Source organism: Pochonia chlamydosporia, chromosome 1 (assembly GCF_001653235.2).
Source record: "Pochonia chlamydosporia 170 chromosome 1, whole genome shotgun sequence".
Classification (NCBI taxonomy): domain Eukaryota; kingdom Fungi; phylum Ascomycota; class Sordariomycetes; order Hypocreales; family Clavicipitaceae; genus Pochonia; species Pochonia chlamydosporia.
Window position 1 is genome coordinate 6,937,647 of NC_035790.1, and position 16,808 is coordinate 6,954,454.

The window sequence follows — 16,808 nt, forward strand, 5'->3', positions numbered from 1 at the left end:
AGCCAATATTATGCCTCAGCTTGGTGTATTTATCCAGGAACCAGCGAATCATGTGGCCAGTAACAACGGCAAACTTGTGAGATTATTGCGCGCCCCGTTAAATAGAGAAGCTCGGCATGGCTGTCGGGGGCGGACCGCAACAGTTCCCGGAATCAGCCACCATCCTAGATTTGCTATAGCTTCCCCAAGCTTCATCTGCCGGTCGTGACAGGGCTGAGATATTGAAGAATGGGAGTGGGAGTTTCGGTGTCGCTTTTGATGCCTGCTGTATCTGTGTTGCACATGACACGAGTCCAACATTTTCTCGAATACCCATCCCGATGAGATGTCGCTGCCCAAACTTCCAATCCTACCAAAAGACTCAAATTCTTTAATCAATTCTAGCTCACTTGCCCTCAAGACCGTTTTCGCGACTCGTTTCGCGAATAGGAAGGAGCTGCCATGACGTTCACTCAGGTTGCATTGTTGACCCTTCTCCCAACTGCGCCTCGCGACCCAGCCCTCTTTCAAGCAGACATCAAAGACTTGAAAATAGAGGCATATGATCTCACAGTCAAAAATAACAAAGATGGAGACCCCAATCCTGTTGGAGAGTGCCATGGCCTACTTGGCGCACAAGGCGAGCCCATTACAGGACCGATTGATATCATTCCTCGACAAACTAATCCTCCTTCACCACCAAAACTCAAGACTGCAATACTTCAGCACTTCAAAATTCAGTTGCCAGCGCCTGTTATTCGTCCATTATCCGTGGCTACTGCAGTCATTGTACTGAATGTCGACCCAAGCCATTCAGAGTTCGACTCACTCGATTTAAGACTTGTAATAACAAGGAATGGAAACTCGATTGGCAAAAGCCCGCCTCTTGAATTCAACGTCCCAGTCAGAAGTATTCAAGAGCCGTTGCCAACAGAGCCTTCCACTTGGATCGGGCTCGACTATGATTCCCAAAACGAGACCGACCCGGTATACCGCGCTGGATATGTCTTTGTTCCACCAATTCCTAAAATCGTGTCTAATAGACCGAATCTGAAACTCGGACAAGATGGAATCACACCGAATTTCAACAGTCTCGTAGACCTGGTCAATGAAGTACTGGCAGACGACCATACCAGTACTGATCCAGATCCAAACACATCATTACAGACTCGCAAAACGCCTCTAGACGCACCGCAATGCTTACAAATTGCCAGAGAGCTCATCTATGATCGGGCTGTATATCCACTTCCAGGGCCAAAGAACAAGTCTCTCGAAGACATGTATAGTAATCCCAATGTGGCCAGCTCAGACGACCAGGACAGGAAACAGTTTGAGGCCGACATCAATGCCTATTATTCACAACATGACGCTGAGGCAACTCAACTTAGCAATTTCGTATTCGCGGCTGCCAGTGCCATTGAATGCGAAAAGTCTAGTATAGCTCTGTCATCCGCCAGCATCTCCTTTCAGATAGTATCGCAGCCAAATCAGCAGCCACCCTTCGTCAGCAAAGCAGTTATTGTCAAGGGCGTCACCAGTGGGACAAACCCAGACAGCCATCTCTCGCCTACTTTTGGCATACCTGCAGCCTTCTTTTACGCCCTTGGTTTCAGTCTACCAAGTCAGTTGAATACTCAAGATCGTCTTACTAGCGCTTATATCGCTTCGGAGGCTGCAAATTTGAAGAAACTTCAAGCCGCCGTGGACGGAGGCATTATCAATAAAGCAGAGTCTGCTAAAACATCCACAGACACCTTATTGAAGAACTTGAATATACAACAAGCTGCGAGGCGTATTGACGCACTAGGACCAGCGCCGGCATCCCTCACGACACTCCAGCTAAATGACGATGTGTCCTCGTTGATAACTGACTGGTTAAATTACAATGGCGACTCATCCAATATCAGTGCATTTTGGAAAGCAGAAAGCACCTCGCAGGCTGCGCAGTATCTCCACCTAGTGATGAGTTGTATCATCGCAGAGAAAACTGCATTGGAAAAGGAAATCACAACAGCTCTCACAATCTCAACTGTGATTCAGTTGGCTGCAGTTAAGGATGACGCTTGGAGAGCATTTTGGATGCCCGCAAAGTCGTCACCAGCAGACACTACGCCCGACGATCGGGCAGCTCTTTTGCCAAATTACACTATCCCAGGCTCTGTTAAACAAAGAACAGAGGCCTTCATTCGTTTTCTAAAGACTCTTTTCAGTGTGGGTGAGGCTACGCACGGCGCTGATCCTCCAACTACGGGAGATATTCAAGTGCTTGGCCGGCCAGCACAAGATATTCTCCAACTATTCTTTAATGCTTTACCCAGTTTTACTTTTGCGGCTGCCATCGATGATGGTGCAATCACCACAGCTCTCGACTCTCTTCAGGTGGATGACAAGCTCAAGGCTTGGGCAAAGCAGGCAATCAAGACAATCGGCTTTCTCTTTACAATTACCACATTCCAGAACACCGACAAACAGACAGCGCCACAGCAGTTTTCCCTGATTGAAAGTCTGTTTGCGCGTGGGTTTATAACCCCCAATCGCATCGCCGTGTTGACAAAGTCCCAGTTTCACACAGCTTTGTCCGGAACTGTGGCTTATTATCCCACATCATCGGGTGCTCTCATCTCAGATCTTATTTACGCCATTGCATATCCTCTGTCGACCAATGTTCCAAGCTTGGGACCCGAGGCAGACGATGGCTTCAGTCCAATCAATCCCGGGAATCTGGTGGACTGTATTCCACCCAAGTATCTCTCTCCATTCAGTCTCAATATGTATCTTAAGCTTCTCCTACTTCTCATGGTGACTACAAAGTCAACAGATCAGTCCGTTGCGACGGTACTTCAGACTCGCCGAGGCGCCTTGAACTCTCTGGAAGTGTCACCTCGCAATGCAGACGTGGCCGTTCCGCTTATTGACCTTGCCAACGAGAGTTTGGAGGCACTTGTTGAACAAGTCGCCGCAGGCACAATAACAGGAGCAGCAATATTCAACACAGAATCTCCAGATATCACGGAATTAGGTTTTCCTTCGTTGGACATGCCATTCAAACTTGAAGAGATTCTCTCTGCTTTGCCCCAACACTCAAGCCCCCATCTTCCCAACCCTCCTACAAAAGCCTACGACATTCTGAAACTAGACTTTTCATCGCCGCTTCTACCATATGATCAGGAATTGGATATTAATCGCACATATCTTAATTTCTTGCGAACGTCTAGGTTCGAGGTAATGAGGACATTCCGTGCAAACATCACCTCCTTTGCTCTTGATGCCTCCAAAGAGCCAACTGATTTCCGGAAAACGCTCTGGCGATATCCTGTGCGTCCAGATATTGCTCTTGAGTACTTGATGATATCAAGTGTTGAAAAAGAGTATCTATTTACTCGTCGCCTAGACGCATCAAACATTCCCGGTCTCTATGGTTACTCATCTGGTGATGAAGGCTGGCTTATCGATCTATCTTCGTTGCCTAACTTTCTCAAAAGAACAGGACTGTCCTACTGTGAGTTCTACGAGTTTTGGAAAACAGGTTTTAGCGATATTCAGCGCTCTGTGCCAAGTCTTGAAGCGTCTGTCGAACGCCCGGCAGCATCCACTTCATTCCCAGCATGTGAACCCTGCTGTCTATCTTCGTATAGACTCAGTTTTGGTCAGCGGGAGCAGGCGACCGCAGCTTTATGGAAGATTGCAGTCTTCATACGACTCTGGCGCAAGGTAGAAGGTCACTACGGTGGCGGCAAGGTGTCACTCAAAGCATTTGCAGCTATTTGTCAAACGCTTGGGCTTTTCACAAATGACGACATTAACCCAGACTTTACCTATCAGCTCGCATCATTTTTCATGCTTTGCGACAGGTTTTGTTTGCCGATGTGTGTTGTGGAACGCCCGGCATCATCGAGTGAAACAGCAGTTCAGGATCTCAACTATTATCTTCCAGTGCTGGGCATTTGGACAGACAATTTACCGGATGAGGGAGCTCCACATGCAGCCATTCGTCTATTCCTAAAGGGAATTGAGTGTTTTGCTATGTCAAAGTACAGTTGTTGCGCACGTGGCGCTGAGTTCTGTAAAATCCTGTCAGAGAATCTCTCGGATTTGAGTATTCTATTCGGCTTCACTCGCGACATTGCCTGGAACGCCAAACCAGCATGTACACTGCGGTTTGCCGAAATTCTGGCCAAAATATACGCCTCACCATTCAGTGTGGGCGAGTTGATCTTCCTCTTCACGACGAACACTCAGCTTGAAGGGGACGACCCGTTTCCCTGGACCGAGCCTGATGAGTCAAGAGTCGATCCTCTGAACGTTCCTGAGGATGACAGAAGATACGGACTATGGTCTTTGAGGCGCGAGCTTCTTCACATTCATCCTGAGGATACAGAGACTGAATGTTGGTCATGGGAAAGAATTGTCAGGACCCTTCGTGACGACTTTGACTTCAAAGATCACGATGCCCTCACAAAGCTTGCGGAGCATTTCTTCCCGCATGCTTTACACTATTCAGTGCCATCACATAAGAGAAGATTTTCAACTACACTGAGATCGGAAGACACAAGTCCACATATGTGGGATTCTCCGCCTTGTCAGCCATTCCACTATAACGATGCAACGTCCGAGTTGTGGACCGAGATACCCCTGACAGATGAAGATGTTCTAAGGAAGCTGGCACACATCCGCCAGCTTCGGGATCAATCCCAAGATGGTGGCAAATCAGAAACTAAGGCTATAAAGGAACTCTACTTCCAGCCAAGAGCAATGCTTTCGCCTTTTGCAGCCATTCTTGGGGAGCTTTCTGAGGCCATCAAGCGTTTGGTTGAAGAATCACGCGAAGAAGAGAGATTCAAATTCTTCCAGTGCCAATTTGCCATATTTTACAAGAGATGTCAAGTACTAGCAGCTCATCTTGCTGCTCATGGTAGTACATATGCAGATTCTAAATGCTGTGGAAGAGAAGAAGCATTCGAATGCGAACGCTCGAAGAAACTGGCCTGGGATATCATCAAGCGTCTAATTGCGGATGAGAACTTGCCCGGACAGACTCCCTGGGAGAATGACTCAGGAGTCTCTCCGGGTTTAGACACGTTCACATGGGAACCAAAGCTTTCCGGCGGTGCCTTTGCAGCACTCCTGGGCCTGACAGGAACTGGCTTAGTAGGAGACTTCCAAGTCGCGGCAGCACATAGCACATGGCAAGAGATCAGAGGACCAATGTCCGCATTTGGCTGTGTGCTGAACAGGGAGAATGTTCCTGTGCCAATGGTCATTCCGAATTTGTTAGTTCAACCAACAGTCGAGGAACAGCAAGTTGTGCACTTCCGCAACGGTTTCGTATTTGACGACATCACAGCGGAGAACCTTGGTGGAGCACAATCGTTCAAAGTGAAGTGGCAAGGGCTCCTTCTCATCGAAAACGATGGCTGTTACAACTTTTGTGTTGACCGTCCTCGCTTTGACAGGAAGCATGGAGAGAATAAACACCATCATCGTGAATGTGACGATCACTGCGATTCTGCAAAGTGGTCTGTGAAGCTTCGTAGGGGGCAAAAGCACTGGACTATACTCGGACACGGTGAACCGGATCATGGACACGAAAGAGACCGTTTACATGATTCTGTCTCACTACTACACGGTGCTTACGAAATCGAGATACACTTTGAGCAGCCCAAGGCCAAGTGGGAGGAGGATGAGCGACCTGATCACATACACACAGGGTTCGGCGTTAAATATTCTGGGCCGGACACCGAAGACTGCTCTATATTCATCCCTGCTCAAAACTTGTATATCAAGTCAAAGGATGGGCCGCTAGATATTCCGCGTGAAGAACAAGGCGGAAGTGCAGAAGACTTCGTGCGTAAGAGATACTTCAGCACAATTCGAGACATCCGTCGCACGTACCAAAGGGCATTCAAGGCTTTCCTGTTCGCTCACAGATTTTGTTTATCGACAGAGCCATGTGGATGCTGTCGCAGCACATCAGAGTTAGATTACATGCTTGACCACGAGGCCAATTTCTCTGGTGCCGCCTATTATCCAGGATCGTCGAGTTCTGAAACTCTCACAACTACGACGTCATCGGGACAGTACTTGACGCATCTTGCAAACTTTGACTTCAACTTCCTTCCAGTCAATGACGCGTATTACCCCCCTGATAGAAATCGGGATAATCGCGCTGGTCCCTCTCCGCAACGCAGCTCAGCCATGTTCGACTGGTGGGAACGTACATACGACTATCGCTGCTTGAGTCAGGAGATTGAGAGACTCAAAATATGTTATGGACCATTATGGAGGCTCTTTTTCGAATCATCAACTCAAGTAGCGACAGACACTGCCAGTCTGGTACGATATCTCGGTGTGGACTTGGGTTTGTCCAGTCTTACATTGACTTACTTTGAGAACAAGCCGGTCAAGTCCGCAGATCTCCAAGATGAGAGGTGGCCAATTCGTATATACCATGCCTGGAATGTCATCACTACTTTAAAGCAAGTTCTCAGCAGCAAAGCAACGCACGCAGCCCTTCCTGATTTATGGGCGTCTAATTCTCCAAGCACGACGCTGAATCATGGTGACCCAGCACCACAAAGAACTGGCAACCAGAATTTGATATACGTGGTGACCAAATCTCTGCTTCCAGATCAAGAGACGCCGCGGTTTGAGTCTCTGAAGAGTCTGAACGATTGCCTTAGACTTCGTGCGTATAATGCTCTTGTGGCGTATCTTTGTGGTCTAGGGAGAATGTCCATGAACTTCTTGACCACGAATAGCGAGGAGAGTGCTCCTATTGCACAAGATTCTAGCGATCTTTCCGCTCTACTACTGCAGGATCTTGATGTTGGAGTTTGTCAAACAGGTACTAGGATTGGTGAAGCCATTTCCTCGATTCAAAAGCTTGTCCAGCGCATCAAACTAGGTCTCGAACCTCAAATTACCCTGTCAAACACCTTTACCAAGTCGTGGGGTGCAAACTTTGGTTCATATAATTTGTTCCAGGCTTATGCCAAGCGGGTCATGTATCGCGAGAACTGGATTCAGTGGGAAGAGCTAGACGCAGCCAGTCAGTCCGATGCGGCCAAATTCCTGAAGCAAAGTTTCTCAGTTCGTGGCCTCTCTGTCCCGAATCCTTCGCCACCATTCGTTGGAGCGGGTAACAGCCTGCTTCCGAGAACTCATGGGTTAGATTCCACTCAAAGTATGGTTCTTGCTAGGCTGGGTACGTCAACAAATCTCGAAGATGAAGGCATTAGCCTGATGGGAACCCCATACCGTTCTTCTCAGCCAACATTGTTGTCATCTCTCGCTTCTCAGCCTGACTCTCACACACCTGGCAGCTCTGAAGATCCCGGGAACGGCGGTGGAGGTACCGATGTCCCCAGACTCATGTCTTTGCTACCCGTGTCGGAGGATCAGCCAAGTATTCCCCTTTGGTTCCAAGCAGCAGTTAGACTAGGAACGTCCTTTATCCGAATTGCGGCAGCAGGGCTTCCCCCGGGAATGTGGCACAGTTGGGATGAGGACGATAATAGTGTCTCTCCGGTTCTGTGTCATTGTGGCAAATCCCATGCGCCGGCGGTGGACGAGTATTACTTCTGGCTCGAAAAGGGGCAGTACTTTGACTCCGCAGATGCAGTCAATGATGGAACTATCGGTGTGGTTCCTCCTGATCCAACAACTGATTGGGAGAGACCCGAGAAGTTACCGCCTCTACTACACTGGCAGAAACACTCTCAGGTATATTTGCATTGGACTCGAGTGCACTACGGAGAGTTTTCTCCTCCTAGGAGATCAACAGACAGCGTGCCGTCTAACGATGGTGGAGATGCGTTGAGTTTGACCTTCAGCGGCCGTCAACTTGACTCCTTACTCTTCAACTTATTCGGCGGGACTACAAAAGGTTTCCGTTACGACATGGCAACCGACTCTGCCGTTGCTACACCTCAAGTCGTTCCGGACACATTCCCTTCAACTTCAGGACCAGCCGGATTGGGAGCATATCCATCATTTGCGTATTTCAGCCCCGGCAGTCCGATCTTCCCAGTTTCAACATTTGGGTCCGCCCTTGCTATTTCAGGCTCCCTCCGTTCCCAATGCAAGTTTGATGAAGCCCTTGCCTGGTGCAAGTCGGTGTTTGATCCGTTGCAGCGGGAGAATACCTGGGCTCAGTGCAGACGGGAGGCCTCGGTGAGAATGTCGATGGAGCGATTTTCTTCCCACAATGCTACCGAGTTGGCCGAAAACCCCAGAGGCGGCGCGTCTATAGACAAGACTTGCTGCCCTACAAGTCCCGTCCAGGTTGGTATCGCTCGAGGGCGAGCCGCAGTGATGGAGTACATCCGCATATTGTTGCAATGGGGTGCCAAGCTTCACTGTTTAAATACAGTAGAGTCTTGTAAACAGGCATTGGTAGTACTTGATGAGGCTGTGAGACTTCTTGGTTCAAAGCCTGCATCTATTAATGCCAAAGTTTCTGACAGCGGAATACTGACGACTATATCGACATTTGTACCAGCTTCTGCACCGATCAATCCCGTGTTGCTTGAACTATATGAGCAAGTTTACGATCGCAGAGGCCTGATATACCGCTGTTTAGGTGCTCAGAGATTGAAGCAGCGCTCTAACCCATTCAACTGTTCTGTCAACGAGTCAATTCACGAAATTGACACTTGTAGCTGTGGGATAGGTCAGGGTCCTTGCTGTCTGCCATACAAATTCACATATTTACTCGCAAAGTCATACGAACTCACGTCAACTGTCAAGGCACTTGGACAAGGCCTTCTTATGGCCCTTGAAAAGGGAGACTCTGAATACCTCAGCTCCCTCCGCCAATCCCAAGAGAGGCAGCTCAACGAACTGACTCTAAGCAATAAACAAAACTCGTACCGTGAATCAGACTGGCAAGTTCAGGCACTAGACCAACAGCTTCAGGGTGCCCAGACTCGTCTCCGATACAACCAGCAACTTATCCAGAATGGCCTAAACGAAGGTGAAAACGCTTTTCTTTCAGGCACCACCGTTGCCATGCAGTCCCGTACCGCGGGCAACATCTCCGAAGGCATTGGCCAAGGCATGTCATTCATTCCAGACTTCACCATGGGAGGTGCTGGATTTGGAGGATCACCAGTAGCAATCTCCAAACTTCCACTGGGATCTAAACTTGCGCAGGTCTTCCAGGCTGCGGCTCGAATCATGAATGTGATAGGAGATATATCCAACACGAATGCCACCATAGGTAGTATGACAGGCGGATGGAATCGTAGAGCCGACGATTGGCAACATCAAGTAGATGTGATTACGATTGAGTTGCAGCAAATCAAGAGGCAGCAACTTGCTGCAGAACGTCGTCGCGACATTGCCCTCCGCGATCTGAACAATCACCAGTTGCAAATTGAGAACTCAGCAGAGATCGATGCTTTCTTGGCAGACAAGTTCTCCAAGCATGACTTATACCTGTTCTTGCAGCAAGAAACAGCTAGTCTGTACAGGAGGACGTTTGGTCTAGCGTGGCAAACGGTCCAAGAAGCACGGGAATCGTTGAAGCGAGAACGTCGTGACTTGGTGCCACAAGTGAATGCGGCTCTTCCTGCCGAGATTGGACCTTCGGGATGGAATACTCTCCGTGAAGGCCTAATGGCCGGCGAGAAGCTTGACACCGGGTTAAGAACACTCGAGAGAATGTATATGCGCGAAACAGGATGTCGAGAATACGAACTTGGCAAGTTTGTCTCGCTCCGTCTGAGCTTTCCCTTGGCGTTCCTGCAACTCAAGATGTTGGGATGGTGCGAATTCGAAATTCCAGAATGGATGCTTGACTTGGACTATCCAGGACATTACCTCCGGCGGATCAAGAACGTCTCAGTTACAATTCCATGCGTTGTCGGACCCTACGTCAACGTAAACTGTCGTCTTCAGCTCCTCGGAAGCAGCACGCGTCTTGAGCCGACTCTATCATCTGTACCAAACTGCTGCTGCAAGTCAAGCCGAAAATGCATTGTTCCTTTGGAAAAACGAGATCCATGCTCATCGAACTCATGGTCACCTCATTGTTCCAAACCAAGTGTATCAGAAACTTGCATAAGCGCCTACGAACACAATGACTCTCTTTCACGAGATTTTCTCGCCACAGAAGCCATTGCTACATCCTCAGGACAAAATGACAGCGGCGTCTTTGAACTATCCTTCCGTGATGATAAAGTCCGCGCACCGTTCGAATATGCTGGTGTGGCTGCCAGTCGGTGGAGAGTAGAGTTGCCACCGCGTAATAACTCATTCGATCTCGCGTCCCTGACAGATTTTGTCCTGCACCTTAATTACACGGCTAAAGAAGGCGGACCTGTGCTTCGTGAGGTGGCAGAAAGGGCCGCTTGGATGAGGTTACCAGGGGATGGTGTTCGATTCATCGATGTGCGGTCCGAATTCCCCACGACTTGGTACAGTGCATTTGAGGAGCCACACCATGAGAAGAAGCAGAGGCCAGGAAAGAAGAGCGACTGCCGCGAAGAGAAACGACATTGCGGGAGAAGAAAGGACCATTGTCGTCGTCTTCCTCTCCAGCTGAGCAGGCGGTCATTCCCGTTTCTAACTGGCAAACGAGATGTTATTGTTACTGGTGTCCAGCTATTCATTGACGCCACGCAACCATGTAAGCTCGGCGCCCATTTTCCCGTTGAGTTTATGCCAAGGGGGGGCTGTCCAGATGATGGCAAGGTGTTTGAGTGTCGGTCATCCGAGCACACACCGGGTTTCTTCCATGGGGAATTAAAGAACGTTCGTCTTGGGCCGTTGTGCGGCGATCAGACGGAAGATTTGGCGACATTGGAGTTTCCAGAAATTCTGGGAGAAGCATGTATTCGGGATGTGTATTTCTTGTGTTCTTATGAAGCAGTTGACAGGGAATGTTGTTGACTGGTTTGGCCGAACTGATTGAACTTCTTACGAGCGTGTATTTGTGGACATGTACTTGAATACAGATTGCGAATTTGCTATAGTTGTATTGCAGCGCTTCTAACTTTGACACTTAATTGGCTAGCTTGGTATTGCAGACAAATGAGTCGACAAATGATACTGATGTATGAAAGAAGTAACCTTCGCATTGATGACAAAAAGAAATATATTCAAGTGTCCAACCTGGTGAAATTATATAAATCCAAGAACAAATTATAAAACATTACTAATTTAAGCAAACAGTCAACTCCACCCAAGATTACTATTCGAAATCTTGAGTTTGAGGCTACTTGCGCCATCTCTTGACACGGAAGAGATAGTATAACAAAACGGCCATGAAAATATTGAAAGCAATATATGCCCACATGATTCCAAAATTGCGGAATCGCTCACTCCAGAAGATGCCTGACCCAGCCAAGAGCTGGTCCGCATTGCTGACACTACAGTATCGGCATTGTGAGGTGGCCTCCGGGTTTTGCAGAGTACCAGGTGCCTGCTCAAGAAGAGGTTGCAAATACTCTCCACAAGTCATGTTCGGTGGAGGGTTGAAGATGTTTGCCTCACTCTCAGAGCAAGTGATTTGGCGGCCGTGGAGTTCAGTTCCGACGATTCCACCGATCCAGTAAGTGAAGGGACTCACACGGTACATGAAAATCCTATTTCACTGTCAGCAACTGCGAGTAAACGACCAATATCGGATTTTCCCCAACTTACCAGAACCCAGGTAGTGCTGTTGCTGTCTGCAACACACCGCTAAAGATAATGCTCATAATAGAAAGAACATTCACGATGCTTCCTGCAGTGTGTGCATCAGGCATTGCAACAATAGCCATGTGTGCAAAAGCACTGGCGTAGATGAACAACTGGATGACAAAAGCCAAGACCAGCCCTTGTCTATCGGAGCTTTGGATACCGATGACGGGGTAGTACGAAGCGGCCCAAATCAGAATGGCGGTGAATATTTGATACGGAATCTCGACCACAATGTTTGCAAAGATGAATGCCATCCAGGAGTACGCTTTGCTGGGGCGCTCACGAACTTCGTAAAGGGACCGTTGAGTGACGAAGAGGGGTTGAATCTAAGTTGAGCACAAATTAGCAAAAGTCAACGGTACGGGTGTGATACAAAACCTACCTGCTGAACAATTGACGAGAAGATGGTAGTAAGCATAAAGGTGTTGAAGATGACATTCTGCGTGCCGCCAATTGTTGCTGGGGCATCGAAGAATGTGAAACCAATGAAGAGACCAGCAAAAATACCCAACGCAAACTTGGCAAAGATGTAGCTGGGCATTCTCCAGTACTGCTGGAAGATACGGTGGGTGACTACCTGAAGCTGGGTAAAGAAAGGCATGGCGAACTCCGTGTGCTTGACAGCGGCACCGCCTTCGGTTGACGGTTCCTGGAGCTTCTCCCGATGAATAGCTTCCATTTCCTGCATGACCGCCTCCCTTTCGGGGCTAGCATGCCATACCTCGTGCCAGTCTTCTCCCTTGTCGTTTTGACCCTTGTTCACTACTTCAAGCATATACTCGGCTGGATTCTCGTTATCGCCACACTGGCGACCACCGTTGCTCTCAAAGTAATCAAGCAGGGTGCGTGAGTTGTCACCAATGTTGCCAAAGTAAACAGTCTTGCCACCTTTCGCGAGGAACAACAGGCGATCGAACGCTTGAAATAATACGGCGCTGGGCTGATGGATGGTACAAAGAATTGCTTGGCCAGAGTCTGCCAGTTTGCGCAAGAAGGCACAAATAGCCCAAGAGCTTTGGGAGTCAAGACCGGATGTAGGCTCATCAAGAAAGAGGAGGAGCTTGGGTTTAGCGGCCAGTTCAACGCCAATTGTGAGAAGTTTCCGCTGTTCAACGTTCAGTCCTTGGCCTGGAACACCAACAACTGCATTTGCAAAATCTTCCATTTTGAGCATTTGAATGACCTCTTCAACAAACTCATACTTCTCCTTCTTGCTTACTGACTTGGGCTGACGGAGCATGGCGCTGAATCGTAAACTTTCGCGGACGGTTGCAGTCTCAAGATGCAAGTCTTGCTGTTGTACATAACCAGTGTTCCTCTGGAAGCTAGGATCGAGGGGTTTGCCATTGACCAGCATGTCTCCAGTGATGACTCCCATAGTTGTTCTTTGGGCGAGGGCGTCCAACAAGGTAGTCTTACCAGCACCGCTGACTCCCATGAGCGCAGTGAGTGTGCCTGGCTTAACCCAACCAGAAACGTGATCCAAAAGCCGTCGAGGTTCGCCCTTAATCTCAATGTCGTACACGACGTCACGCCAGGTGAAAACATCCTTATGTGGTGCGAGTGCTTTCACCTGGACACCGTTTTCGCCGTTCATATTCTTCTCATCTGGTGTGGTCGGAGCTTCATCGTTCTGAACAGCATGCTTTCCGCCTTTCTGAAGATAAGCAGGAACATGACCGCGTCGGAAAACGAGAGCCTCAGCGGTACTTGAGGTGGCAGAGTTTAGTTCCACGGTACAGAAGTAGGTGGCCAAGAAGAATATCAGAAAAGCGATCAGAATACCAAAGTTTCTCCACACATGCGAGTAGTAGTACTCATAGTTTGTGGCAATAAAAGCATCACCGCTCACAGTGTACTGTCCAGGCACGGCACCAGCAACGTTACATACCCAAGAATCTCCAATGTTAGGTGAGTACGGTGGCACAATGCTGGAACAAGTGAAGTCCCGATTATGGAATTCGTTGGCCACCAGAATCTCAAAGGCATAAAACACTGGATTGATCCATCTGATCCAACTGAACCACGGGTGCATCAGAGGAACGGGGATGGCGAATCCAGTATAGATAACCAAGGCCAGAACCAACACGCCTGACAACGTCATGGCCTGCGAAACGGTCTTGGTGGCGGCGGCCATAGTCCTGAACACCGCAGACATGACAAAGGTAGATGTGTAGGTGATCAAGAAGTACAGGAAGAACGGACCTGGCTGGCGACGTAGATCTGCCAAGAAGTACAACACGAGATTAAAGCATACGGCTGTAACAAACTTGACAGGAATATCAGCAACAATTCCAGCTGCAGCCTCTGCAGCAGGATGGTAGAAAGCGTAAGAGGCATGTTTTTCGACAATCGGTCGCTGATCATACAACCCAGTAATCTCGGAGATGGAAGTTAAGGCGTTCATGAGAATAGCCATGAAGAGAACAGAGCCACGACCGTAGAAACTTACGGTGGCAGCAGGTTGACCGTAGAAGATTGAACCAATAATGAGTGCCATGACGACATTAGATATAGCTTGGGTGGCAGTTGCCGAGATGTCGTTCCAAATTCGCTGGTAAGCTCGTTTCGTACAGAGCCTGACCTGCATCCAGAGACTGATGATATAAGGCGACTTTGGGCGGACATGCTTTGCCTGTCGGAAGTTCTTTTGTTCTCTGAACTGAGCAATGCTCTCGCCCTGCCGCTCACCAAGGTATTCCTTGTCATATGTATCCATGTCACCTATCAGAGCTTGGTACTCTGGGGATTGACGCCAGAGTCGCTCGAAATCCTCGGGGGTGCGAGGGACCTTGTTCTCATAACCTTCGCGAGCAACTCGCTCTTGGGGGTTTGTTACTGAGGTCAAGAAGTCTCCAGTAGTCTGACGGGTAGGACAGAACCATCCTTGCTTTTCAAAATAGCGCTTGGCCTGACTAGCAGGGCCAAAATAGATTTGGCGGCCTTCATACAGAACGGTCGCCTTGTCAAACAAGTCATAAATAGACTGACTTGCTTGATAGATGGCCACTGCATTGGCTTGGTGACCAAGATCGGAGGCTAGTCGAAGTGCTTGCACGAACTTGAGAGCTGTCGCCGAGTCAAGACCACGTGTACTAAAGGAAAGTATCAGCTCCTGGACATAGGGGTGTTAATGGTGACTCAACGAACCTATTATCCCACGCAGTAAATGGCGAACCGGCCACAACCATCTCAGCAATACTGACTCGCTTTCGCTCACCACCTGAGACACCTCGGACGAAGTCGTTTCCGACCTTCGTGTTATAAGTGTGGCTCAGTCCAAAGACAGCCATGACAACCTTGGCAATATATTGGCAGTACTCGACGCGGGACATGTCTTGAATTCGATGCTGTGGAGTACGAACGGAGGCAGCAAACTCGAGGGTTTGACCAACCGTAAGATGGGGGAAGTGCTTGTCAACCTGTCAAATGGACCTTGTTAGCTTGCCCTCCACGTCTGCGGTGATGCGGAAATAGTCAACTCACCTCTTGGTTATAAACGGTTTCTCCCTTGAATTCCTCAATCATTTGCTTCTGAGTGATGCCATTGTAGTGAATCTTGGACTTCTCCCCAACCTTAAGGCCTTCCAATTCGCCACAAATTGTCTTCAGGAGGGTGCTGCAACCAGATCCAGGGCGACCAAGGACAATCAAAAGCTCGCCAGGTTTCATAAATCCATCAAAGCTGTGTAAAATTTGCTTGTGCTCCTTTTTGTTGAAGCTGAAGAATTGACCAAGTTTCAGAGGAGCTGCTACCATGGATCCAACAGTGTCTTGAAGCTGTAAAGCTTCGCCCGAACCGAAGACGTCAAGGTTTCGATAAGAGACTCCCATGCTCTTCTCGGAAATGCCCTCTTCGCTAAGCTGTTCGATGAATCGGCGAAGCCACTTTTCAAGATCAAAATCTCTATGCTCGGGATTGAAAGCCGGGGCATTCTCGTCGATATCGCCCAGAGTGGTTGAGGGAACAGGCTGAGCGGCTACACTGGAACGACGACGGGACAGTGCTGTAGCAATTCGTACCAATTCGTTTCTGTCATGATCGTCCATCATGGCCTGGGTTCCTCGACGGGTGATGGGTTCGAGCTCATCAGAATCGGAGTCTGCAGCAGCGGGCGTGGGAGCCTCGATAGAGCCTCTTCTGTGTTCATGTGAGGCATCTTGAGAGGCTTGGGCTTGAGCAGCGTCATTACCAACGAGAAGCTCTGGAGCAACATCGTCTTCATGATTTGAAGCTCCAGCCGTTGTAGGAGCCATGATGGCGGTTGGCCTTCACAATTATCAACAAAACGTTTGCCTCCAATTGGGCGTGGTGTATACGTTTCACTTGAGATATCCCAATTCGTATAGAAACCAAGGGAACAAGCCAAAGGACCCTTCAGGGAAAAACTCAAGTGGGAGAGGGCAGCAGTCAATTAATATGGCCGCCAATTGAACCCCCTCTCCTCCGTAACAGCCACTCGGACCATACTGTCTCTATTGCACCCTAGCTTAAACTTTGTTGTTTGCAGGCAATGGAGCTCATCAAGCCCTATGGTTACCGTGCCTTGGGAGATGAGCTAACACTGGGTGCGGGACCCTGGTCGGCCGGACTCTTGGGATGGCCAAACGGACTTTCCGGAACCGTCGTCATAATCCAGTGGCTCATAAAAGACAATGCCAGTCCCGATCTGTTTACTACCTAGTCGGTACTTGGGGGGATGGGTAGCATGGGCTGCGTTAGCGGCTTCGGCATGTGATGTCTCACTGCTCCGGGTTGTCTTGTTATTGTACCCAGATCTCTGCGGTTCGGACTTTGAATGTTTTGTTTAGTCCAGCTTGCCCTGGCGGTGGCTAAGCTCACCCACCAGATGAACCCATCGCCATGTGTCAAGAGCCCGAGTCGGAACCGAAAATCTCTTTGGAAGCAAAGCCGTGTCGCGTTTCGTAATCTGTAAATTGGTCAGGACGTTGTGGTGCGGAGTTGCATTTCAACCGCAATTGACTTGACCCATACGAGATAGTGCATTTGCCAGCCCGCCTCATTCCGTCCGCTGACTGAGTGCCATGCCTAAGCGCCAAGAAGGATAAAAAATGATGACGGGTGCTGACTGTGCTACAGCCTCAAAGAAGGGTCTGGTCTAGGAAGCATCAAGCAATTATTG

General features: G+C 49.0%; 2 protein-coding genes across 2 annotated transcripts; one reads left to right on the forward strand and one right to left on the reverse strand.

Annotated features, from left to right (window-relative positions):
* Positions 1-441: 441 nt before the first annotated feature.
* On the forward strand, positions 442-10,872 carry VFPPC_01827 (insecticidal toxin complex protein; the record flags this gene model as incomplete). Its single annotated transcript, XM_018281589.1, has 2 exons — positions 442-3,545; positions 3,615-10,872. The coding sequence occupies 2 exons, from the start codon at positions 442-444 to the stop codon at positions 10,870-10,872; spliced, it is 10,362 nt and encodes a 3,453-aa protein (XP_018150372.1).
* Positions 10,873-11,197: 325 nt separating this feature from the next.
* Positions 11,198-15,921, reverse strand: VFPPC_01828 (ABC transporter CDR4; the record flags this gene model as incomplete). The annotated part of the gene is made up of 5 exons (XM_022428241.1): positions 11,198-11,567; positions 11,626-11,990; positions 12,047-14,759; positions 14,815-15,086; positions 15,151-15,921. 5 exons carry the CDS (start codon positions 15,919-15,921, stop codon positions 11,198-11,200), a joined length of 4,491 nt encoding a protein of 1,496 aa, XP_022284762.1.
* Between the last annotated feature and the right edge of the window lie 887 nt (positions 15,922-16,808).